This window comes from Lissotriton vulgaris, unplaced genomic scaffold, assembly GCF_964263255.1.
Source record: "Lissotriton vulgaris unplaced genomic scaffold, aLisVul1.2 SCAFFOLD_2603, whole genome shotgun sequence".
In the NCBI taxonomy this organism is placed as follows: Eukaryota; Metazoa; Chordata; class Amphibia; order Caudata; family Salamandridae; genus Lissotriton; species Lissotriton vulgaris.
The window spans coordinates 112,705-137,991 of record NW_028241926.1 but is presented as its reverse complement, the minus strand read 5'-3'; the positions used below and the strand labels follow the sequence as shown (position 1 = coordinate 137,991).

The window sequence follows — 25,287 nt, the reverse complement described above, 5'->3', positions numbered from 1 at the left end:
AAATAGAGAAAGTGGCTTTGCTGCATGCAGATAAACGTGCTGGTCGAATTATGATCTTGTACAACTTGGCAGATTACATCAAAGCCATTGATCATCATAAATTAGATAACCTAAACTAATGAATCACTCTAGTGCAATGATCAATGCCTGATAAAGAGGCCACGGGCTTCTGCATTCATCTCTTGGAAAAATGAGCTGACCTACCAGAGATCCTCTAGGATCCCTTCTAAAGTTTGAGCTGATGAAGGCATGGGTAATAAAACACTCCTAACATTTATCCTCGCAACACATCTAGTCAAATGATCTTCCATGCTCAGGAAGAGCTGATGCCTTCAGTGATTATCTCCAGCAAGGATAGACAAAAACAAGAAGAGAACAATATGGAAGAGCAATGTATTTCACCCGAGTAAGCCAACAAAGTCAAAACTGTGCACTGCTTAAAAATGTCTCAATTATGTAATGCAAGAAACAGCAAGCATTTGTGCAATAGGTCTTTCATTTATTAGAGTTGGAGCTTTTGGCTCTGTAAATGACAATGCATTTTTTATGTGTTGTTTTTTAAAAAGATAAATTAAAAGGTGTTGTCATTTAAAATGCCAACAACGTAAACTCTCTTTTGAACAGCTGTAGTTTCTCTGCTGCCTCAAAGAGCGCGCGTTTTGTCAAAGTGCTTTCACATTTTAAAAGCAGAATGCAATGCAACCTGAATGACAAACACAACTCCCCTGGGACGAAAGAAGTCCGACAGCTAATATTGCAATTCCCTCCTCTGCAAGGCCTCCAACCCAGGCAACAGGGTGGGGGCACTGGGAGAGCACCAATCTTCTGAGTCCATGGAGCGGGGAACCATTCTCAGGTTGAATGGCCCAAATACTTATTTGATTGGCCCCATCAATATACACTGCAGACGCACACCCCCACCCAGGCCATGCAGCCCAAGGGGAACAGGTCACAGTGCAGCCCTGCTGTGGCCTCATGAGACCCCAACAAGCACCTTGCTATCCTAAGGCCCCCAGCTTCACTCACCCATCCTGGCCACCAAGGGGCTCAGACAGGCAGGTGGCAGTCATTGTTACACAGGCACTGAAGCCTGAATACTGGAAGGCCAGGGGCAAGGTCAGCCGCATCTTTAAGCTCCGATGCAGGCAAGGCTCAGCAGGTCCAAGTGAATAGGCACTACTCGGCCTCAACACAGCCTCCCGGGCTGGGGTGGAGCGCAACTCCAGCAGGAAACACAGATGTGTTGTTATAGCGGGGCTTTAACTGCAGGCGAGTATTGAGGATCAGGAAAGAGTAGCAGAGACATCATCATTAGCTGTGCCTTTAGATTCATTTGTTTAGTTTGTGTATTGTTTGGCATTCCCTCGAATTTCTGGTCAATGGTAGGGTACTGTTCCAGGAAGGACACTTGAAAAACAGATAAAAAGCATGGGGCCTTCGAATGACTCTGGGAAAGAAAAAACCTTCAACATTTCCCCAGTTCACATGCAGTGCAAAAGAGATGCCTTATAAGACCTTGATACTACTTCAACGATTTAGGGCCTCATTTATGAGGCCCTTAGCGCCATCGGAACGTCACTTTTTCCAACATTCCGTGGCGCCGAAGCCTGTGGAACAAGCCACTTTTTTTGGCGTACTGCTGCCTGATAAATATCAGTCTCTTTAACGCTGCGTTCAAGGGGCGTGCAATGGGTGTTACTGTGGGCGTTCCCATCAACATGCATGGCCTTTTGAAACTGCCCCAGATTTACGAGAATTCATAAATCTGAGGCAGTGCCAAAAGCTTACGCCTCCCGTAAAGGAGGCGCAACTGGGAGAAATGCGCTGTATATTATAGATACGGCGCATTCCTGCCCTTTTCTTTTGCCGTAGGGCAGTCCAGCAGAAAGGCCTGCTGCGCTTCCCTATGGCACAACCTCATAAATGAGGCCCTTAGATCCTATCAGAGGAAGGTCTTGAGTAGGACCTTGCTTATGTATGTTCCTGTTATTTTAAAAATACTGCAGTGCACTGTAAGTGTAAAAGGCAGCAATACAGTCATTGAGTGATTGAAGGAGTAGCTAAATTGTTCGAACAGAAGCGGTCTCTTATTACATCATGATACAGTTTTTATAAAGAGGTGATTAAACCCTATCCTACGTTGCACTATGGTTGAGGAAGCACTGATTCATTAGGGAATAGTGCTCCAAATCAAGAAAAAGTGTGCTGCTTTGTTTTTTCTTATTTGCACTGTTTTTGAAGTAGTCAGTAAAATAAGCAGGAATGTCAGTGGTGTTGATGTTTCAAGATGATGGGGCCTATTTACTAAGATTTAATGCTGTGTTTGTGTCACAAAAGCGACACAAAATGATGCTAAATCCTTTGTTACCTATTTACTATCCAGTGTAAAACCTGTTTTACACTGCAAAATCACATGTAAGTAGTGCCTGGCACTCCTTTGCATTACCTAGCACCAAGGAGGCATACCATGGGTGGTGAATGGGCATACCCATGTACCCACCCAAGGTTTCTGCTGCAAAACCCTATTTAATTAATAAAGGAGTCAAGGTTTAGGATTAGAAAATAACACTCATTTCAGAAAGGCACTATGAAGAAGAAATTATTTATTTCTCCTTTATTTTCTGACTTTGCATATTTGCTACACCGTATAGAAAGAGGGGAAATGATTAAGGTGCAAAGGGGTGTCCTTGGCGCTCAGCCGCACATTTCTGTACCAGTGTTACCAGGGGAGGAGAGTGCCATATTTCTGTAAATATGATGCTCTATCCTTTTCATGCAGCGCGGCATTTGAGGCAGCTGCGCTGCATGAGAAACTGGCAAATCTGGCCCAATATGCCTGGTTTTGAAGATAGTGTGAGTTACGAGCGCCAATGAAATGTCCTGAGGGGGTTTGTAGTTCAGTTTCTACAGGCCCTTGATGAGGCACGCTGCCATGTATAGGATTCTCTTGACGGGCACATGGACAGCAGTGGAGCGGGGCATTGATGTCCTACAGATGCAAGAGTACAAGGTTTTTAGGTCCTCAAGTCACTTACTGAAAGCTACTATCACATTATGCCTGTTACTTCAATGGCACTGACCTTAGATAAATATGTGATATGTTCCTGTTGGAATTTTCAAGGTGTATGACCCCACAAAGATGTCAAAACCAGTACGTTTAAATCTGATTTCAGACATTTTCAAATGATTTTGAATGATATTCTGAGAGAGGAGTAAATATGCTGATGGTAAGCCTCTTGGAGAACAAAATAATGCACAGTCCTTTTTGTGTTTCTGAAGATCACCTAGTGAATCAAAGTATTAGTCAGAAAGAAGGAAAACTAGATTAACCTGGACCTTCTTATTCCTGACATGCCTCTGAGGAGTGATGAATAAGACACCGATACTTATTGGTAAATCTCACTGATGTTAGTGAAAATTACTTTTATGGCATGACTTAACTGTATAAGAAGATCAGTAGCCCAAATGGGCTAAGTGTTTCCAATTTTCTCAGCACTCACTTTAAAATGCTATTTATCCTCTGTTACAGACCCAACTGATGACCCAGAAATACACGAAACACATGGTAAGGTATTAACATGCTTGTTGTGATTATGATTGCATACTCTATATCATCTATTTTTAAGTATAGGGGATAGGGGGCATTTTTAACACTTTCATTTACTCCCATTAGAACTTTATTTGTTTCTCCTACAAAATACATTAAGTATATATATATATTATATATATATATATATATATATATATATATATATATATATATATATATATATATATATATATATATATATATATATATATATATATATATATTTGCACACTTCCCCAACGGGGAATAGTAGATCGCACTCCGTTTTTCCAATTCTGTCATGCAGCTCCTTTATTTCATTTTAACAAACAAACCACGAACGTTTCGGTTTCCACTGAAACCTTGCTCACAGATAAGACTATATCTGCACTTTGTATTATATATATATTTTGCTTACATATATATAATTTTTATTTGTAAACTTGGAGTATGACACACAGGGGGTTATGCATAGCAAGGTATATGCATTGATATTATTTCAATTAGGGCTATGACTTTATGAGTATCAAAGTTAGGTCCCATACACATTGTACTAAACTTTGCACCCACTAACAAGGGGCTGTATTTTGTTTTCTATCATGTTAGGGTTCCTTTGAATCCTCACCCACTAGCAAGGGTACTACTACACTTTGTGCTGAATGAAGTACATACTTTCGCTTTTTAATAGACTTGTGATAAAAAGTAACAGACTCACAACTATACACGATGTGTAAAGATTGATTTAGTATTATTAATTTTTGCGCATGATTAAAACTTTATTGAAGTAACAATGAACATGAAGGGACACCCGCTGCCAATATACATTTGTAATGTGACTAGAACACTGTTGACCATTGTACCATGTACCAATAGTCCTTTTTCCATGCCTATGTAATTGTAGCATGTAAGGAGCTGGCTGTGTTGTGGAACGCTGTGTGAACAAGCCACTACGGTGGCGAAACGCGTCACGGCGGGTTTATGACCTAAATAAGCCCCCAACTTTGCTGCACAGAATCCTGCCTGCTGTGTCTATCTGTGTCTGAGAGCGTGGATGTTAATATGATTTTTCGGAATATATATATATTACCTACTGGCGGTCGCCAGTAGGTATATATAGTTAAGACCTAGTTACCATAGGAAATTCCGAACATTCTATTGGGAATAACTTTGGCGCCGATTGAAGGATCTGCCTATAATTTTCCTTAAATTTGCCTCGCTGCGTTCCGCTCCTTCCCTGAAAGTGTCGGGGGGATTCGTCAAGCGGAGGCTGAGAAAAAAGGGGGGTCCCAAAACGTGTTTTCCCCATGTTAATTTCCCTAGGGACCTTTAGACATGGCTACAGCCCGAACGGCTGAATGGAATTACACCTAACTTGGCAAAATGGTAGGGCCTGGTATGCAGATGTGCCTTTGCTATGTTTGGTGAAAATTCCTCCAGTAGTTCTTGAAAAAATTGAATTTGAAATTTTTCAAATGGCATTTTCTAAGGGACCTTTAGACACGACTACAGCCCGAACAGCTGAACGGAATTACACCAAACTTGGCAAAATGGTAGGGACAGGTATGCAGTAGTGCCTTTTCTATAAGTGGTGAAAATCCCTCCAGTAGTTGTTGAGAAAATTGAATTTGAGCAAATTATATATCTATATGCGCTCACCGTACGCACACCGTACGCGTACGGTACGCGTACCGTACGCGTACGTGCGCATACCCTTATGTGCGCGAGCGAGTTTCTGATTGGCTGGCAGTCCACTGTCAACATTCCAAACTGTCCAAACCAGGAAGTGTTGACCACCATCTTGTTTTTCAGGAGAACTGAGGCACAAGAGAGCCCAAAACAAGAGTGGAAAACTCAAAAAGGGGGCAGGGTAGAGACCCCCCAACCCTCTAGCCCTTCTCAGGGGGTCAAGAGCAAAAAAAAATAAAAAATTGCAGGGAACGCGCACCGTACATGTACAGTACACGTACTGTGCGCGTACCCCGCGATTTAAAAAAAAAAAAAAAAGGTTTGCACTTGGTGGTCCTTCTGGGTCCCCCTGAGAAGGGCTAGGGGGTGAGGGGGTCTCAACCCTGCCCCCTTTTCGCGTTTTCCCCTCTTGTTTTGTGCTCTCTTGTGCCTCACGTCTCCTGAGAAACAAGATGGCTGCTCAGTTGGTCCCAGAAGGATAATAACATATATAAACGTTATCCGCTAATAGAATTAGCATTTACAAAACTTTGAAATTTATTGAAAAAAAATATAGGTTTCACGCCTGATATAGTTAGGAATTAGCATTTAAAAAACCTTGCAAATTCACTGAAAAAACCATAGGTTTCAAGCCTTATATAGTTAGGAATTAGCATTTAAAAAACCTTGCAAATTCACTTAAAAAACCATAGGTTTCAGGACTTTTATAGTTAGGAATTAGCATTTAAAAAACCTTGCAAATTCACTTCAAAAACCATAGGTTTCAGGCCTTATATAGTTAGGAATTAGCATTTTAAAAACCTTGCAAATTCACTTAAAAAAACATAGGTTTCAGGCCTTATACAGTTAGGAATTATCATTTTAAAAAAACATTGAAATTGCTCCTATATAGTTAATTGTACTAACATATTACATCATTCATGACATGGTCAGTGACATCACTGATGACATCACTGATGACATCTCAAATGACATCACTGATGACATCTCATTTGACATCACTGATCACATCACTGATGATATCATTCATGTGATAATACGATGCACCTCCTCGCACTCTAATATAACCTTTGATACACCCAGTGTTAAATACAGACTACCATTCTTGAAACCATTGACACATCAATACCAGTTACTACATACGCACTCACTGATTCCTAGGTCTACACACACATTCACTCATTCACACATAGAATCACTCATACATACAGTCACTCATCAATACAACACTATCATATGCACTCATACACCTATACAGACACTCACACACTGCCACTCATCCATGGAGTTACTCACACACCTAGTCAGTCATGCAAAGAATCAATCACACTTCCATTTCCTCAACTATACAGTTATACACACAACACCTTACTTATTCAAACATATACTAACACATACTTACTCTCTTGCACAATCACTGATACACGTACACAATGATCCATACAGCCACTCGCACATTCACTGGCTCTCATGTATAGTCATTTATATATGCCAACTCTCACATGCACTGTGTTTTACATATGTACTTACTTGGACATGTAGCACTGAGATATCCATTCACTCACCAACACACCCATACACACAGTCAACCGCCCATATAGCTGTTTCCACATGCACTCTTGAACTCATACACCTAGTGAATCAACTGCTCATACATCTATGCACAGAGTCGCACACCTCCCAGCCACCCACACACACACTCAGTCTCCCATACAAATACTTGGGCAACCAATCAATAACCCATTTAGCCACTCATATAGCTACTGATCAACACATGCAGCAGCTTACACAACAACAGACATACTGATGCACACATTCAGACAGTTTAGTCACTAACCCATGCATTTAGTAAGACACATTTAATCACTCACTCATACAGTCTGTCACGCACCTACTAAATCCTTCATCCAGACACTTATACATCCACTCATTCTTCAATATGTAAAACATATTAAAACTTTACAGAAACACACAGTCACTGGATGATGTCATCAGTGATGTCATCAGTGATGTCAAATGAGATGTCATCAGTGATGTCATCAGTGATGTCATTTGAGATGTCATCAGTGATGTCATCAGTGATGTCACTGACCATGTCATGAATGATGTAATATGTGACATCATCAGCAGCGGATTGCGGGTGCGTGAAATATAGTTAGTACAACTAACTATATAGGAGCAATTTCAATGGTTTTTTAAATGCTAATTCCTAACTATATAAGGCCTGAAACCTATGTTTTTTAAAGTGAATATATATATATATATATATATATATATATATATATATATATATATATATATATATATATATATATATATATATATATATACACACACAAAAACCAAGGTTGCCCTTTAAGGATGCCACACATATCGGGGTGACGCACAGCACATTGCAGGCAGCAGTACGGTCCACAGGTCACACGCGCTTCAGCGGCCTAACGCGTTTCGAGCTCCCCCCTAAATAGGAATTCACTTCATCTCCACTTCAGTGGACAGATGAGCCAAGAAGAGGTATCCTTTCTATACCTGAAAGTGTTCATTCGAGATGGCAAGATTTGTACAACGCTGTTTAGAAAGTCAACAGCTGGTAATGCGATAGAGGCGAGTAGCAGTCACCAAAAAAGTTTAAAAACAGTATACCATATGGCGAACTGCTTCGCTTAAAAAGAAATTGTTCGAATAATGATGACTTTGAAATTGCTGCAATAGATGCCATCAATAGACTTCAGGCGAGAGGGTACAACAATGATTTGTTGACCAAAATGTTTGAGAAAGTGCAAAAAATCCCACGTAAAAGACTATTGAAAGAAAGGTAGAAACCTACTCAGTGTGAGATTGATTCTTGTAGATTTATTACAGAATTTTCTAGTGAAGCAGGGGCGCTGAGAGAAATTTTATACCGTAATTGGATATCTTAAAAACAGACCTTGTAGTTGGTAAAGAGTTACCGAAACATCCTCAGGTAACCTTTAGACGTAGTAGGGGCTAGATGTAGGTAATTCATATTTACCGACTCTTAAATACCGAATTTTACCGATTCGGTATTTAAGAGTCGGTAAATAGGAAGGGGGGAGATGTAGGTAATTCGAATTTAAGAATTACCGAATCGGTAGGATTCGGTATTTAACGAATCAGTAAATACCGAATCAGTATTGCCCATTGATTCCTATGCGCCATGAAGCCCATAGGAATCAATGGGCAATACCGATTCGGTATTTACCGAATCGGTAAATACCGAATCCTGCAAGGGTGCAGGGGGTGTCACTTTGACACCCTCCAGCACCCCAATTCCGTACTTGTGTGCCATGTGGCACACAGACATGCCCTAAGGTCATGTCTGTGTGTCACATTGCACAGGTGTGCATGCACAGATGTGCATGCACACCTGAATTCGGTATTTTACCACCCAATAGGATTGGGTGGTAAAATACCGATTCTTAAGGGCCTGTGGCACTCTTAGGAGTGCCACCTACATGTGGATTTACCGAATCGGTAAATATACCAATTCGGTATTTTACCGATTCTGTAAATTTACTGATTCGGTAAATTTACAGAATCGGTAAAATATAGGCCCCCTACATCTGAAAACCCTAATACCAGTCGGTAACGGCCGAATTCGGCCGTTACCGACCGGTGTTAGGGCTCCTACATCTGGCCTCAGGTCACTTAAAGATCATTTAGTCAAAAGCCATTACGAATCATTCCCCTTTGTTCCAAAACTGAGTACCTTGACATGATTCTTCTCATGCTCTAAATTTAAAGCATGTAGAAGTAGCTCCAAAGTTCTAACTTACCAGGCTCAGGGCATGAAAGACACAAAGAAAATTAATAAGTTTTTAACTTGTAACACACCCTTCTGTGTTTACTGCCTGGTATGCCCATGTATGAAAATTTACGTAGGCAGCACAATACACCCCACTAAGCGCAGAATCCTGGAGCACACACGTGCAATTGAAAACAAGGATCTCTCATACCCAGTAGCGAGGCACTTTTCTGAATGTCCCTATAAGTGAACGATGCGGTAACAGGGAACAAAGATTACGTAGACTCGAATCGAGATACATAATCAATTTGCATATTATCATTCCATTTGGTCTGAATTCCGAAGAAGAACTGTCGATACACTTGGGTTAAGTGGGTTCTGAAGCAACTGAAGTTGAAAGGTAGTGAATTCCTTGATTGCATTATAGATGATCTTGTATTACACTAGCATAGGGGTTTCTTTTTCTGATCTAACATGAAATTGTTTGTTATGACTATGAATTTACACTGTTGAATACACCACTGATTTCCCAATGAATTGAATCAACTGAAAAAAACTCTCTTTCAGTAATGAGTTCAATTAGGTCCATATTGTATAAACATAAGGTGAAACGAATTGCCACAAAAAAGATAAAAAGTTGAGTTTTGTATAAAATTATGTTGATTTGCCCATACAGGGCATAATTACGCGCCACTGAACTGAAAATTATCAAAAGATGAAATTTGAGTTAATGCAACAATGATATTGCATATATAATTGCGTTTATGTAAATAGTGTACATACTGATATTCAAAGATGGAGCTCACAGTGATGATGAACATTAGTCCACTTTTTATGTTTATTATCTCGGAGGCTCCGAATAAACAACGCGAGGAATATGTGTATAAAATGGTGGTTGCTTGTATTTACGTTGACACAAAAATGTACGTATGCCGAAACGCGATCTGTTTTTGTGCTAATAAATAGAAAATCTGTGAAACTGACGACGCAAGTGCGGCCGTTTCTTCTGTTTTCGGGGGAAATCCTGGAGCTGACATATACATATATCTATACTAATATAATAAAGAGAGAGCCCAAACCTTTGAGGCGGGTAATCTCAGGAACCACAGGACCAATCACAACACCCGATACAGCGTTGGAAAGGGCAGTTGCAGCAGAAGGACATAGGCTATGCAGACGCCCACCATATACATTTAAAAGGTAAAAGAACCATGCCAGCAAAGTAGTCCCTTGTGGGCGTGTCTGCGTTGTGCTGTGGGCGTGTGCTGGGGGCGTGACAAACGCTGGGGGCATGTAGTACGTTCCGCCCTTCATGCCATGTCTCATATTGTGTGCTAATCCCACCCTGCTCACTTTAAATACCCCTGCACCCCATAATCATAACCCAGACTTACTCCTTAAAATACCCCAACACCCTTAAACCCTAACCCATCTTAACCCTATAAATATACCCTGTACCCCAAAACCCAAAAATATCCCTAAACCCTAAAAATACCCCTGTACCCCAAAACCCAACCCTAGCCCTGAACCCTATAAATACCCCTGTACCTCAAAACCCAAACCCACCCCTGAACCCTAAAAATACCCCTGTACCCCAAAACCCAAACCTAGCCCTGAACCCTAAACATACCACTGTACCCCAAAACCACCCCTGAACCCTAAAATACCCCTGTACCCCAAAACACAAACCTAGCCCTGAACTCTTAAAATACCCCTGTAGCCCAAATTCCAAACCTACGCCTGAACCCTACAAATACCCCTGGACCCCAAAACCCAAACCTAGCCCTGAACCCTAAAAATAACCCAGTACCCCAAAACCCAAACCTACCCCTGAACCCTAAAATACCCCTGTACCCCAAAACCCAAACCTAGCCTTGATCCCTAAAAATACCCCTGTACCCCAAAACCCAAACCTAGCCCTGAACCCTTAAAATACCCCTGTACCCCAAAACCCAAACCTAGCCCTGAACCCTAAAAATACTCCCTAAACACTAAAACTCCCACTGTACCCATAACCCAAAACTATATCTGAACCCTTAAAATACCCAAACACCCCAAAACATATACCCCTATACCTATACTTACCTTATCCAAAAAAAAAACATGCTTTTACCATTCATGCATTTAGAACGAATTTAGTTGTAAATGTATGCGTGGTAAAAGCATATAAAATATAATGCCATGCGTTATAATGGCATTGCGGAGTCATGGTACTTTCGTAATGAAAGTATGCGGAGTGATGGTATGCGGAAAGAAAGTAGCGAATTAATGGATGTTTACCCTCCCCCGGTAAGTACATTGGTGGCACGGCGACCCACATCTCCAGCAACATACTCATATTTTTTCACCACCCATTTGAAAAATGCACAGGTCTCTCTCATTGATGGCCAGCACCCACATACACTTTTAGACACACCTCCCGCCACAAGTTCTAGGATTGCGAACTTTAGAGCTGGGGAGCCACGTTCGAATGACCCTTGCTCATTGCACCATCAGGATTCAAGCAAACCGGGCCGAAGACGGCTGTAATGCCAGAAACCGGTCCCTGGGAGCTTGTTTCCTTCCCAGTGTAAGAGTTGGCTTTTGTAGTTTGGTTTGCCCTGTTCCCATCATGCACTGGGACAGGAACAGACTAATTTGCATACAGCCAGGTTCTGAAACTGGGATGGTGCAGTGAGCTAAAAAACGGTGTTGGATCTAGCCCTGATCTTTTGACTGGGTGAGAGCTTTCTGCTTAATTCAGAGACTCTGTCCCTCACCACCCCTTGTTGTAAATATTTTTGTCCACCCTAAGCGTGGAAGGGTATTCTCAGATGTGAGACCCTTGCTCATTGCACCATCAGGATTCAAGCAAACCGGGCCGAAGACGGCTGTAATGCCAGAAACCGGTCGCCGGAGCTTGTTTCCTTCCCAGTGTAAGAGTTGGCTTTTGTAGTTTGGTTTGCCCTGTTCCCATCATGCACTGGGACAGGAACAGACTAATTTGCATACAGCCAGGTTCTGAAACTGGGATGGTGCAGTGAGCTAAAAAACGGTGTTGGATCTAGCCCTGATCTTTTGACTGGGTGAGAGCTTTCTGCTTAATTCAGAGACTCTGTCCCTCACCACCCCTTGTTGTAAATATTTTTGTCCACCCTAAGCGTGGAAGGGTATTCTCAGATGTGAGACCCTTGCTCATTGCACCATCAGGATTCAAGCAAACCGGGCCGAAGACGGCTGTAATGCCAGAAACCGGTCCCCGGGAGCTTGTTTCCTTCCCAGTGTAAGAGTTGGCTTTTGTAGTTTGGTTTGCCCTGTTCCCATCATGCACTGGGACAGGAACAGACTAATTTGCATACAGCCAGGTTCTGAAACTGGGATGGTGCAGTGAGCTAAAAAACGGTGTTGGATCTAGCCCTGATCTTTTGACTGGGTGAGAGCTTTCTGCTTAATTCAGAGACTCTGTCCCTCACCACCCCTTGTTGTAAATATTTTTGTCCACCCTAAGCGTGGAAGGGTATTCTCAGATGTGAGACCCTTGCTCATTGCACCATCAGGATTCAAGCAAACCGGGCCGAAGACGGCTGTAATGCCAGAAACCGGTCCCCGGGAGCTTGTTTCCTTCCCAGTGTAAGAGTTGGCTTTTGTAGTTTGGTTTGCGCTGTTCCCATCATGCACTGGGACAGGAACAGACTAATTTGCATACAGCCAGGTTCTGAAACTGGGATGGTGCAGTGAGCTAAAACACGGTGTTGGATCTAGCCCTGATCTTTTGACTGGGTGAGAGCTTTCTGCTTAATTCAGAGACTCTGTCCCTCACCACCCCTTGTTGTAAATATTTTTGTCCACCCTAAGCGTGGAAGGGTATTCTCAGATGTGAGACCCTTGCTCATTGCACCATCAGGATTCAAGCAAACCGGGCCGAAGACAGCTGTAATGCCAGAAACCGGTCCCCGGGAGCTTGTTTCCTTCTCAGTGTAAGAGTTGGCTTTTGTAGTTTGGTTTGCCCTGTTCCCATCATGCACTGGGACAGGAACAGACTAATTTGCATACAGCCAGGTTCTGAAACTGGGATGGTGCAGTGAGCTAAAAAACGGTGTTGGATCTAGCCCTGATCTTTTGACTGGGTGAGAGCTTTCTGCCTAATTCAGAGACTCTGTCCATCACCACCCCTTGTTGTAAATATTTTTGTCCACCCTAAGCGTGGAAGGGTATTCTCAGATGTGAGACCCTTGCTCATTGCACCATCAGGATTCAAGCAAACCGGGCCGAAGACGGCTGTAATGCCAGAAACCGGTCCCCGGGAGCTTGTTTCCTTCCCAGTGTAAGAGTTGGCTTTTGTAGTTTGGTTTGCCCTGTTCCCATCATGCACTGGGACAGGAACAGACTAATTTGCATACAGCCAGGTTCTGAAACTGGGATGGTGCAGTGAGCTAAAAAAGGGTGTTGGATCTAGCCCTGATCTTTTGACTGGGTGAGAGCTTTCTGCTTAATTCAGAGACTCTGTCCCTCACCACCCCTTGTTGTAAATATTTTTGTCCACCCTAAGCGTGGAAGGGTATTCTCAGATGTGAGACCCTTGCTCATTGCACCATCAGGATTCAAGCAAACCGGGCCGAAGACGGCTGTAATGCCAGAAACCGGTCCCCGGGAGCTTGTTTCCTTCCCAGTGTAAGAGTTGGCTTTTGTAGTTTGGTTTGCCCTGTTTCCATCATGCACTGGGACAGGAACAGACTAATTTGCATACAGCCAGGTTCTGAAACTGGGATGGTGCAGTGAGCTAAAAAACGGTGTTGGATCTAGCCCTGATCTTTTGACTGAGTGAGAGCTTTCTGCTTAATTCAGAGACTCTGTCCCTCACCACCCCTTGTTGTAAATATTTTTGTCCACCCTAAGCGTGGAAGGGTATTCTCAGATGTGAGACCCTTGCTCATTGCACCATCAGGATTCAAGCAAACCGGGCCGAAGACGGCTGTAATGCCAGAAACCGGTCCCCGGGAGCTTGTTTCCTTCCCAGTGTAAGAGTTGGCTTTTGTAGTTTGGTTTGCCCTGTTCCCATCATGCACTGGGACAGGAACAGACTAATTTGCATACAGCCAGGTTCTGAAACTGGGATGGGGCAGTGAGCTAAAAAACGGTGTTGGATCTAGCCCTGATCTTTTGACTGGGTGAGAGCTTTCTGCTTAATTCAGAGACTCTGTCCCTCACCACCCCTTGTTGTAAATATTTTTGTCCACCCTAAGCGTGGAAGGGTATTCTCAGATGTGAGACCCTTGCTCATTGCACCATCAGGATTCAAGCAAAACGGGCCGAAGACGGCTGTAATGCCAGAAACCGGTCCCCGGGAGCTTGTTTCCTTCCCAGTGTAAGAGTTGGCTTTTGTAGTTTGGTTTGCCCTGTTCCCATCATGCACTGGGACAGGAACAGACTAATTTGCATACAGCCAGGTTCTGAAACTGGGATGGTGCAGTGAGCTAAAAAACGGTGTTGGATCTAGCCCTGATCTTTTGACTGGGTGAGAGCTTTCTGCTTAATTCAGAGACTCTGTCCCTCACCACCCCTTGTTGTAAATATTTTTGTCCACCCTAAGCGTGGAAGGGTATTCTCAGATGTGAGACCCTTGCTCATTGCACCATCAGGATTCAAGCAAACCGGGCCGAAGACGGCTGTAATGCCAGAAACCGGTCCCCGGGAGCTTGTTTCCTTCCCAGTGTAAGAGTTGGCTTTTGTAGTTTGGTTTGCCCTGTTCCCATCATGCACTGGGACAGGAACAGACTAATTTGCATACAGCCAGGTTCTGAAACTGGGATGGTGCAGTGAGCTAAAAAACGGTGTTGGATCTAGCCCTGATCTTTTGACTGGGTGAGAGCTTTCTGCTTAATTCAGAGACTCTGTCCCTCACCACCCCTTGTTGTAAATATTTTTGTCCACCCTAAGCGTGGAAGGGTATTCTCAGATGTGAGACCCTTGCTCATTGCACCATCAGGATTCAAGCAAACCGGGCCGAAGACGGCTGTAATGCCAGAAACCGGTCCCCGGGAGCTTGTTTCCTTCCCAGTGTAAGAGTTGGCTTTTGTAGTTTGGTTTGCCCTGTTCCCATCATGCACTGGGACAGGAACAGACTAATTTGTATACAGCCAGGTTCTGAAACTGGGATGGTGCAGTGAGCTAAAAAACGGTGTTGGATCTAGCCCTGATCTTTTGACTGGGTGAGAGCTTTCTGCTTAATTCAGAGACTCTGTCCCTCACCACCCCTTGTTGTAAATATTTTTGTCCACCCTAAGCGTGGAAGGGTATTCTCAGATGTGAGACCCTTGCTCATTGCACCATCAGGATTCAAGCAAACCGGTCCGAAGACGGCTGTAATGCCAGAAACCGGTCCCCGGGAGCTTGTTTCCTTCCCAGTGTAAGAGTTGGCTTTTGTAGTTTGGTTTGCCCTGTTCCCATCATGCACTGGGACAGGAACAGACTAATTTGTATACAGCCAGGTTCTGAAACTGGGATGGTGCAGTGAGCTAAAAAACGGTGTTGGATCTAGCCCTGATCTTTTGACTGGGTGAGAGCTTTCTGCTTAATTCAGAGACTCTGTCCCTCACCACCCCTTGTTGTAAATATTTTTGTCCACCCTAAGCGTGGAAGGGTATTCTCAGATGTGAGACCCTTGCTCATTGCACCATCAGGATTCAAGCAAACCGGGCCGAAGACGGCTGTAATGCCAGAAACCGGTCCCCGGGAGCTTGTTTCCTTCCCAGTGTAAGAGTTGGCTTTTGTAGTTTGGTTTGCCCTGTTCCCATCATGCACTGGGACAGGAACAGACTAATTTGCATACAGCCAGGTTCTGAAACTGGGATGGTGCAGTGAGCTAAAAAACGGTGTTGGATCTAGCCCTGATCTTTTGACTGGGTGAGAGCTTTCTGCTTAATTCAGAGACTCTGTCCCTCACCACCCCTTGTTGTAAATATTTTTGTCCACCCTAAGCGTGGAAGGGTATTCTCAGATGTGAGACCCTTGCTCATTGCACCATCAGGATTCAAGCAAACCGGGCCGAAGACGGCTGTAATGCCAGAAACCGGTCCCCGGGAGCTTGTTTCCTTCCCAGTGTAAGAGTTGGCTTTTGTAGTTTGGTTTGCCCTGTTCCCATCATGCACTGGGACAGGAACAGACTAATTTGCATACAGCCAGATTCTGAAACTGGGAGGGTGCTGTGAGCTAAAAAACGGTGTTGGATCTAGCCCTGATCTTTTGACTGGGTGAGAGCTTTCTGCTTAATTCAGAGACTCTGTCCCTCACCACCCCTTGTTGTAAATATTTTTGTCCACCCTAAGCATGGAAGGGTATTCTCAGATGTGAGACCCTTGCTCATTGCACCATCAGGATTCAAGCAAACCGGGCCGAAGACGGCTGTAATGCCAGAAACCGGTCCCCGGGAGCTTGTTTCCTTCCCAGTGTAAGAGTTGGCTTTTGTAGTTTGGTTTGCCCTGTTCCCATCATGCACTGGGACAGGAACAGACTAATTTGCATACAGCCAGGTTCTGAAACTGGGATGGTGCAGTGAGCTAAAAAACGGTGTTGGATCTAGCCCTGATCTTTTGACTGGGTGAGAGCTTTCTGCTTAATTCAGAGACTCTGTCCCTCACCACCCCTTGTTGTAAATATTTTTGTCCACCCTAAGCGTGGAAGGGTATTCTCAGATGTGAGACCCTTGCTCATTGCACCATCAGGATTCAAGCAAACCGGGCCGAAGACGGCTGTAATGCCAGAAACCGGTCCCCGGGAGCTTGTTTCCTTCCCAGTGTAAGAGTTGGCTTTTGTAGTTTGGTTTGCCCTGTTCCCATCATGCACTGGGACAAGAACAGACTAATTTGTATACAGCCAGGTTCTGAAACTGGGATGGTGCAGTGAGCTAAAAAACGGTGTTGGATCTAGCCCTGATCTTTTGACTGGGTGAGAGCTTTCTGCTTAATTCAGAGACTCTGTCCCTCACCACCCCTTGTTGTAAATATTTTTGTCCACCCTAAGCGTGGAAGGGTATTCTCAGATGTGAGACCCTTGCTCATTGCACCATCAGGATTCAAGCAAACCGGGCCGAAGACGGCTGTAATGCCAGAAACCGGTCCCCGGGAGCTTGTTTCCTTCCCAGTGTAAGAGTTGGCTTTTGTAGTTTGGTTTGCCCTGTTCCCATCATGCACTGGGACAGGAACAGACTAATTTGTATACAGCCAGGTTCTGAAACTGGGATGGTGCAGTGAGCTAAAAAACGGTGTTGGATCTAGCCCTGATCTTTTGACTGGGTGAGAGCTTTCTGCTTAATTCAGAGACTCTGTCCCTCACCACCCCTTGTTGTAAATATTTTTGTCCACCCTAAGCGTGGAAGGGTATTCTCAGATGTGAGACCCTTGCTCATTGCACCATCAGGATTCAAGCAAACCGGGCCGAAGACGGCTGTAATGCCAGAAACCGGTCCCCGGGAGCTTGTTTCCTTCCCAGTGTAAGAGTTGGCTTTTGTAGTTTGGTTTGCCCTGTTCCCATCATGCACTGGGACAGGAACAGACTAATTTGCATACAGCCAGGTTCTGAAACTGGGATGGTGCAGTGAGCTAAAAAACGGTGTTGGATCTAGCCCTGATCTTTTGACTGGGTGAGAGCTTTCTGCTTAATTCAGAGACTCTGTCCCTCACCACCCCTTGTTGTAAATATTTTTGTCCACCCTAAGCGTGGAAGGGTATTCTCAGATGTGAGACCCTTGCTCATTGCACCATCAGGATTCAAGCAAACCGGGCCGAAGACGGCTGTAATGCCAGAAACCGGTCCCCGGGAGCTTGTTTCCTTCCCAGTGTAAGAGTTGGCTTTTGTAGTTTGGTTTGCCCTGTTCCCATCATGCACTGGGACAGGAACAGACTAATTTGCATACAGCCAGATTCTGAAACTGGGAGGGTGCTGTGAGCTAAAAAACGGTGTTGGATCTAGCCCTGATCTTTTGACTGGGTGAGAGCTTTCTGCTTAATTCAGACACTCTGTCCCTCACCACCCCTTGTTGTAAATATTTTTGTCCACCCTAAGCGTGGAAGGGTATTCTCAGATGTGAGACCCTTGCTCATTGCACCATCAGGATTCAAGCAAACCGGGCCGAAGACGGCTGTAATGCCAGAAACCGGTCCCCGGGAGCTTGTTTCCTTCCCAGTGTAAGAGTTGGCTTTTGTAGTTTGGTTTGCCCTGTTCCCATCATGCACTGGGACAGGAACAGACTAATTTGCATACAGCCAGGTTCTGAAACTGGGATGGTGCAGTGAGCTAAAAAACGGTGTTGGATCTAGCCCTGATCTTTTGACTGGGTGAGAGCTTTCTGCTTAATTCAGAGACTCTGTCCCTCACCACCCCTTGTTGTAAATATTTTTGTCCACCCTAAGCGTGGAAGGGTATTCTCAGATGTGAGACCCTTGCTCATTGCACCATCAGGATTCAAGCAAACCGGGCCGAAGACGGCTGTAATGCCAGAAACCGGTCCCCGGGAGCTTGTTTCCTTCCCAGTGTAAGAGTTGGCTTTTGTAGTTTGGTTTGCCCTGTTCCCATCATGCACTGGGACAGGAACAGACTAATTTGCATACAGCCAGGTTCTGAAACTGGGATGGTGCTGTGAGCTAAAAAACGGTGTTGGATCTAGCCCTGATATTTTGACTGGGTGAGAGCTTTCTGCTTAATTCAGAGACTCTGTCCCTCACCACCCCTTGTTGTAAATATTTTTGTCCACCCTAAGCGTGGAAGGGTATTCTCAGATGTGAGACCCTTGCTCATTGCACCATCAGGATTCAAGCAAACCGGGCCGAAGACGGCTGTAATGCCAGAAACCGGTCCCCGGGAGCTTGTTTCCTTCCCAGTGTAAGAGTTGGCTTTTGTAGTTTGGTTTGCCCTGTTCCCATCATGCACTGGGACAGGAACAGACTAATTTGCATACAGCCAGGTTCTGAAACTGGGATGGTGCAGTGAGCTAAAAAACGGTGTTGGATCTAGCCCTGATCTTTTGACTGGGTGAGAGCTTTCTGCTTAATTCAGAGACTCTGTCCCTCACCACCCCTTGTTGTAAATACGTTCGAATCGCGGCATCAGCTCAACATCCTGTGATTCCAGGCAAATCGCTTTGTCTCCCTGTGCCTACCACAAATGAATGTGTTCTTTTGTAATGTAAATTGTGCTCATGCCATGTTGTCGAGTTTGCGCTATATAATATTGCAAGGAAAAATAAAGTAGGGAAATTCGAGTTCACACACTACTGAATGCGCACTCTTAAGTGCATCAGCAGTGTACTGTGAATCGGAGCATTTCACAGGCCTGTCACAGATAAGAAATGCTATCAAAATGAAATCCTACAAAACAATATACTACTGGCCGGCAGCAATTCATACCCGGACAACGTCGGGACGGGCTGATAGTATATATATATATATATATATATATATATATATTATATATATATATATATATATATATATATATATATATATATATATATATATATATATATATATATATATATATATATATACAAAAACCAAGGTTGCCCTTTAAGGATGCCACACACATCGGGGTGACGCACAGCACATCGCAGGCCGCAGTACAGTCCACAGGTCACACGCGCTTCAGCGGCCTAACCCGTTTCGAGCTCCCCGAGCTCTTGTTCACTGGTAGAAAAGAGGCAGGAAATAAAGTTTAAGAATGGCTGATTTTATTTATACAGAGTCCCGCCTCAGTGGGCGTAACATTTAGTGGTATGCTGGTCTTAGTAGTCCAAAAATATAACCACTTGCAGACTCCTAAGTTCTTTAACCCTGTGGATTTAAATCCTGCCGCAATGTTCTAAATAATAATAATAATCCTTGTTAGGCGAAGAGCGTGCCAAACAGCTTTCCGCAGCTAATATCACTGCGAGTGAGGCCCCCTATGTCCATGCGGCGCTCGTAATTACTAACACCCAGGGTCCGCTCTCCGGTGTCGGGGCATCCTAGCGACCGGACCAGCCGCATCACATACAAAAACCAAGGTTGCCCTTTAAGGATGCCACACACATCGGGGTGACGCACAGCACATCGCAGGCAGCAGTACGGTCCACAGGTCACACACGCTTCGGCGGCCAAACGCGTTTCGAGCTCCCCCGAGCTCTTCTTCATTGGCAGCCAAGAGGCAGGAAATAAAGTTTAAGAACAGCTGATTTTATTTATACAGAGTCCCGCCCCAGTGGGTGTAACAGTTAGTGGTATGCTGGTCCTAGTAGTCCAAAAATATTACCACTTGCAGACTCCTAAGTTCTTTAACCCAGTGGATTTAAATCCTGCCGCAATGTTCAAAATAATAATCCTTGTTAGGTGAAGAGCGTGCCAAACCGCTTTCCGCTGCTAATATCACTGCGAGTGAGGCCCCTTATGTCCATGCGGTGCTCATAATTACTAACACCCAGGGTACGCTCTCAGGTGTCGGGGCATCCTAGCAACTTGACCCAACGCATAACATACAAAAAGCAAGTTTGCCCTTTAAGGATGCCACACACATCGGGGTGACGCACAGCACATCGCAGGCAGCAGTCGGTCCACAGGTCACACACGCTTCAGCGGCCAAACGCGTTTTGAGCTCCCCCGAGCTTCTTGTTCACTGGCAGCAAAGAGGCAGGAAATAAAGTTTAAGAACAGCTGATTTTAGTTATACAGAGTCCCGCCCCAGTGGGTGTAACATTTAGTGGAATGCTGGTCCTAGTAGTCCAAAAAATATAACCTCTTGCAGACTCCTAAGTTCTTTAACCCAGTGGATTTAAATCCTGCCGCAATGTTCAAAATAATAATACTTGTTAGGTGAAGATGTGCCAAACCGCTTTCCGCTGCTAATATCACTGTGAATGAGCCCCCCTATGTCCATGCAGCGCTCGTAATTACTAACACCCAGGGTCCGCTCTCCGGCGTCTGGGTATCCTAGCGACCGGACCAGCCGCATAACATACAAAAAACCAAGGTTGCCCTTTAAGGATGCCATACACCTCGGGGTAACGCACAGCACATCGCAAGCAGCAGTACGGTCGACAGGTCACAAGCACTTCAGCGGCCAAACGCGTTTCGAGCTCCCCTGAGCTCTTGTTCACTGGCAGCAAATAGGCAGGAAATAAAGTTTAAGAACAGCTGATTTTAGTTATACAGAGTCCCGCCCCAGTGGGTGTAATATTTAGTGGTGTGCTGGTCCTAGTAGTCCAAAAATATAACCACTTGCAGACTCCTAAGTTCTTTAACCCAGTGGATTTAAATCCTGCCGCAATGTTCAAAATAATAATCCTTGTTAGGTGAAGAGTGTGCCAAACCGCTTTCCGCTGCTAATATCACTGCGAATGAGGCCCCGTATGTCCATGCGGCGCTCGTAATTACTAACACCCAGGGCTGCTCTCAGGCGTCGGGGCATCCTAGCGACCGGACCAGCAGCATAGCATACGAAAACCAAGGTTGCCCTTCAAGGATGCCACACACATCGGGGTGACGCACAGCACATCGGAGGCAGCAGTACGGTCCACAGGTCAGATGCGCTTCAGCGGCAAAACGTGTTTCAAGCTCCCCCGAGCTCTTGTTCATTGGCATCCAAGAGGCAGGAAATAACTTTTAAGAACAGCTGATTTTATTTATACAGAGTCCCGCCCCAGTGGGCATAACATTTATTGGTATGCTGGTACTAGTAGTCCAAAAATATAACCACTTGCAGATTCCTAAGTTCTTTAACCCAGTGGATTTAAACCCTGCCGCAATGTTCAAAATAATAATAATAATCCTTGTTAGGAGAAGAGCGTGCCAAACCGCTTTCCGCTGCTAATATAACTGCGAGTGAGGCCCCTATGTCCATGCGGCGCTCGTAATTACTAACACCCAGGGTCCGCTCTCCGGTGTCAGGGCATCCTAGCGACCGGACCAGCCGCATAACATACAAAAAGCAAGGTTGCCCTTTAAGGATTGCCACACAAATCGGGGTGATGCACAGCACATCGCAGGCAGCAGTACGGTCAACAGGTCACACGCGCTTCAGCGGCCAAAAGCGTTTCGAGCTCCCCCGAGCTCTTGTTCACTGGCAGCAAAGAGGCAGGAAATAAAGTTTAAGAACAGCTGATTTTATTTATACAGAGTTTCTCCCCAGTGGGCGTAACATTTAGTGGTATGCTGGTCATAGTAGTCCTTAAATATAACCACTTGTAGACTCCTAAGTTCTTTAACCCAGTGGATTTAAATCCTGCCACAATGTTCAAAATAATAATCCTTGTTAGGTGAAGAGCGTGCCAAACCGCTTTCCGCTGCTAATATCACTGCGAGTGAGGCCCCCCATGTCCATGCGTCGCTCGTAATTACTAACACCCAGGGTCTGTTCACCGGCATCGGGGCAACCAGGCGACGTGGACCAGCCGCATAACATACAAAAACCAAGGTTGCCCTTTAAAGATGCCACACACATCGGGGTGACGCACAGCACATCGCCGGCAGCAGTACGGTCCACAGGTCACACGCGCTTCAGCGGCCAAACGCGTTTCGAGCTGGCCCGAGCTCTTGTTCACTTGGAGCAAAGAGTCAGGAAATAAAGTTTAGGAACAGCTGATTTTATTTATACAGAGTCCCGCCCCAGAGGGCGTAACATTTAGTGGAATGCTGGTCCTAGTAGTCCAAAAATATAACCACAAGCAGACTTCTAAGTTCTTTAACCCGGTGGATTTAAATCCTGCCACAATGTTCAAAATAATAATCCTTGTTAGGTGATGAGCATGCCAAACCGCTTTCCGCTGGTAATATATCTGCGAGTGAGGCCCCCTATGTCAATGCGGCGCTCGTAATTACTAACACCCAGGGTCCGCTCTCCGGCGTCGGGGCATCCTAGCAACTGGACCAGCCGCATAACATACAAAAACGAAGTTTGCCCTTTAAGGAAGCTACACACATCGGGGTGATGCACAGCACATCGCAGGCAGCAGTATCTTCCACAGGTCACACGCGCTTCAGCGTCCAAATGCATTTTGAGCTCCCCCTAGCTCTTGTCCACAGGCAGCAAAGAGGCAGGAAATAAAGTTTAAGAACAGCTGATTTTATTTATACAGAGTCCCGCCCCAGTGGGCGTAACATTTAGTGGTATGCTGGTCCAAGTAGTCCAAAAATATAACCACTTGTAGACTCCTAAGTTCTTTAACCCAGTGGATTTAAATCCTGCCGCAATGTTCAAAATAATAATCCTTGTTGGGTGATGAGCGTGCCAAACCGCTTTCCGCTGCTAATATCACTGCGAGTGAGGCCCCCCATGTCCATGCGGCGCTCGTAATTACTAACACCCAGGGTCTGTTCACTGGCGTCGGAGCATCCTAGCGACCGGACCAGCCGCATAACATACAAAAACCAAGTTTGCCCTTTAAGGATGCCACACACATCGGGGTGCCGCACAGCACATCGCAGGCAGCAGTACAGTCCACAGGTCACACGCGATTCAGCGGTCAAACACTTTTCGAGCTCACCCGAGCTCTTGTTCATTGGCATCCAAGAGGCAGGAAATAACTTTAAGAACAGCTGATTTTATTTATACAGAGTCCCGCCCCAGTGGGCGTAACATTTATTGGTATGCTGGTACTAGTAGTCCAAAAATATAACCACTTGCAGACTCCTAAGTTCTTTAACCCAGTGGATTTAAACCCTGCCGCAATGTTCAAAATAATAATAATAATCCTTGTTAGGCGAAGAGCGTGCCAAACCGCTTTCCGCTGCTAATATCACTGCGAGTGAGGCCCCTATGTCCATGCGGCGCTCGTAATTACTAACACCCAGGGTCCGCTCTCCGGTGTCAGGGCATCCTAGCGACCGGACCAGCCGCATAACATACAAAAACCAAGGTTGCCCTTTAAGGATTGATACACAAATCGGGGTGATGCACAGCACATCGAAGGCAGCAGTACGGTCCACAGGTCACACGCGCTTCAGCGGCCAAAAGCGTTTCGAGCTCCCCCAAGCTCTTGTTCACTGGCAGCAAAGAGGCAGGAAATAAAGTTTAAGAACAGCTGATTTTATTCATACAGAGTTTCTCCCCAGTGGGCGTAACATTTAGTGGTATGCTGGTCATTGTAGTCCGAAAATATAACCACTTGTAGACTCCTAAGTTCTTTAACCCAGTGGATTTAAATCCTGCCGCAATGTTCAAAATAATAATCCTTGTTAGGTGAAGAGCGTTCCAAACCGCTTTCCGCTGCTAATATCACTGCGAGTGAGGCCCCCCATGGCCATGCGGCGCTCGTAATTACTAACACCCATGGTCTGTTCACCGGCGTCGGGGCAACCAGGCGACCTGGACCAGCCGCATAACATACAAAAACCAAGGTTGCTCTTTAAGGATGCCACACACATCGGGTGACACACAGCACAAGTATGGCTCACTGGTTAGAGCAGGCAGACCCTGAAGCAGAGGTCAGACCCGGGACCATGGTTCGATTCCCGACGCGGCAGGGTGTTGAGCTCAAATGTCCACGGACTCGATAATTCTCGCTTCGGTGCCTGACCTAATCATGGGTTCACACTCTGCAACTCTGGGCATTAAGCTTGCTTAATCTCCACAACGGCCCCACCGCGGCGGGATGCCTGGCTTTCACCTTGGGGATGCTCTGTAGGGGCTATCTCACAGGGGAAAACCAGGACGGGTTCCCAAGGCGCGGAGATACCCCTTCGGGGGTCGATTCTGCCGCTATATAAGAAATATAATAATAATAATAATAATAATAATCGCCGGCAGCAGTACGGTCCACAGGTCACACGCGCTTCAGCGGCCAAACGCGTTTCGAGCTGGCCCGAGCTCTTGTTCACTTGGAGCAAAGAGTCAGGAAATAAAGTTTAGGAACAGCTGATTTTATTTATACAGAGTCCCGCCCCAGTGGGCGTAACATTTAGTGGTATGCTGGTCCTAGTAGTCCAAAAATATAACCACATGCAGACTTCTAAGTTCTTTAACCCAGTGGATTTAAATCCTGCCGCAATGTTCAAAATAATAATCCTTGTTAGGTGATGAGTGTGCCAAACCGCTTTCCGCTGCTAATATCACTGCGAGTGAGGCCCCCTATGTCCATGCGGCGCTCATAAATACTAACACCCAGAGTCCGCTCTCCGGTGTTGGGGCATCCTAGCGACCGGACCAGCCGAATACCATACAAAAACCAAGGTTGCCCTTTAAGGATGCCACACACATCGGGGTGACGCACAGCACATTGCAGGCAGCAGTACCGTCCACAGGTCACACGCGCTTCAGCGGCCAAAAG

At 45.1% G+C, this 25,287-nt stretch overlaps 1 protein-coding gene across 1 annotated transcript in view; it reads left to right on the top strand.

The window, feature by feature from the left end:
• The window catches only part of LOC147669135 (uncharacterized), a 306,712-nt gene that overhangs the window by 195,399 nt on the left and 86,026 nt on the right, over window positions 1–25,287 (top strand). Inside the window, exon 3 of the mRNA XM_086948199.1 lies at window positions 3,530–3,565. Within this exon, the coding sequence (XP_086804325.1) occupies window positions 3,530–3,565 (36 nt within the window). The remainder of the gene's footprint in view (window positions 1–3,529; window positions 3,566–25,287) is intronic.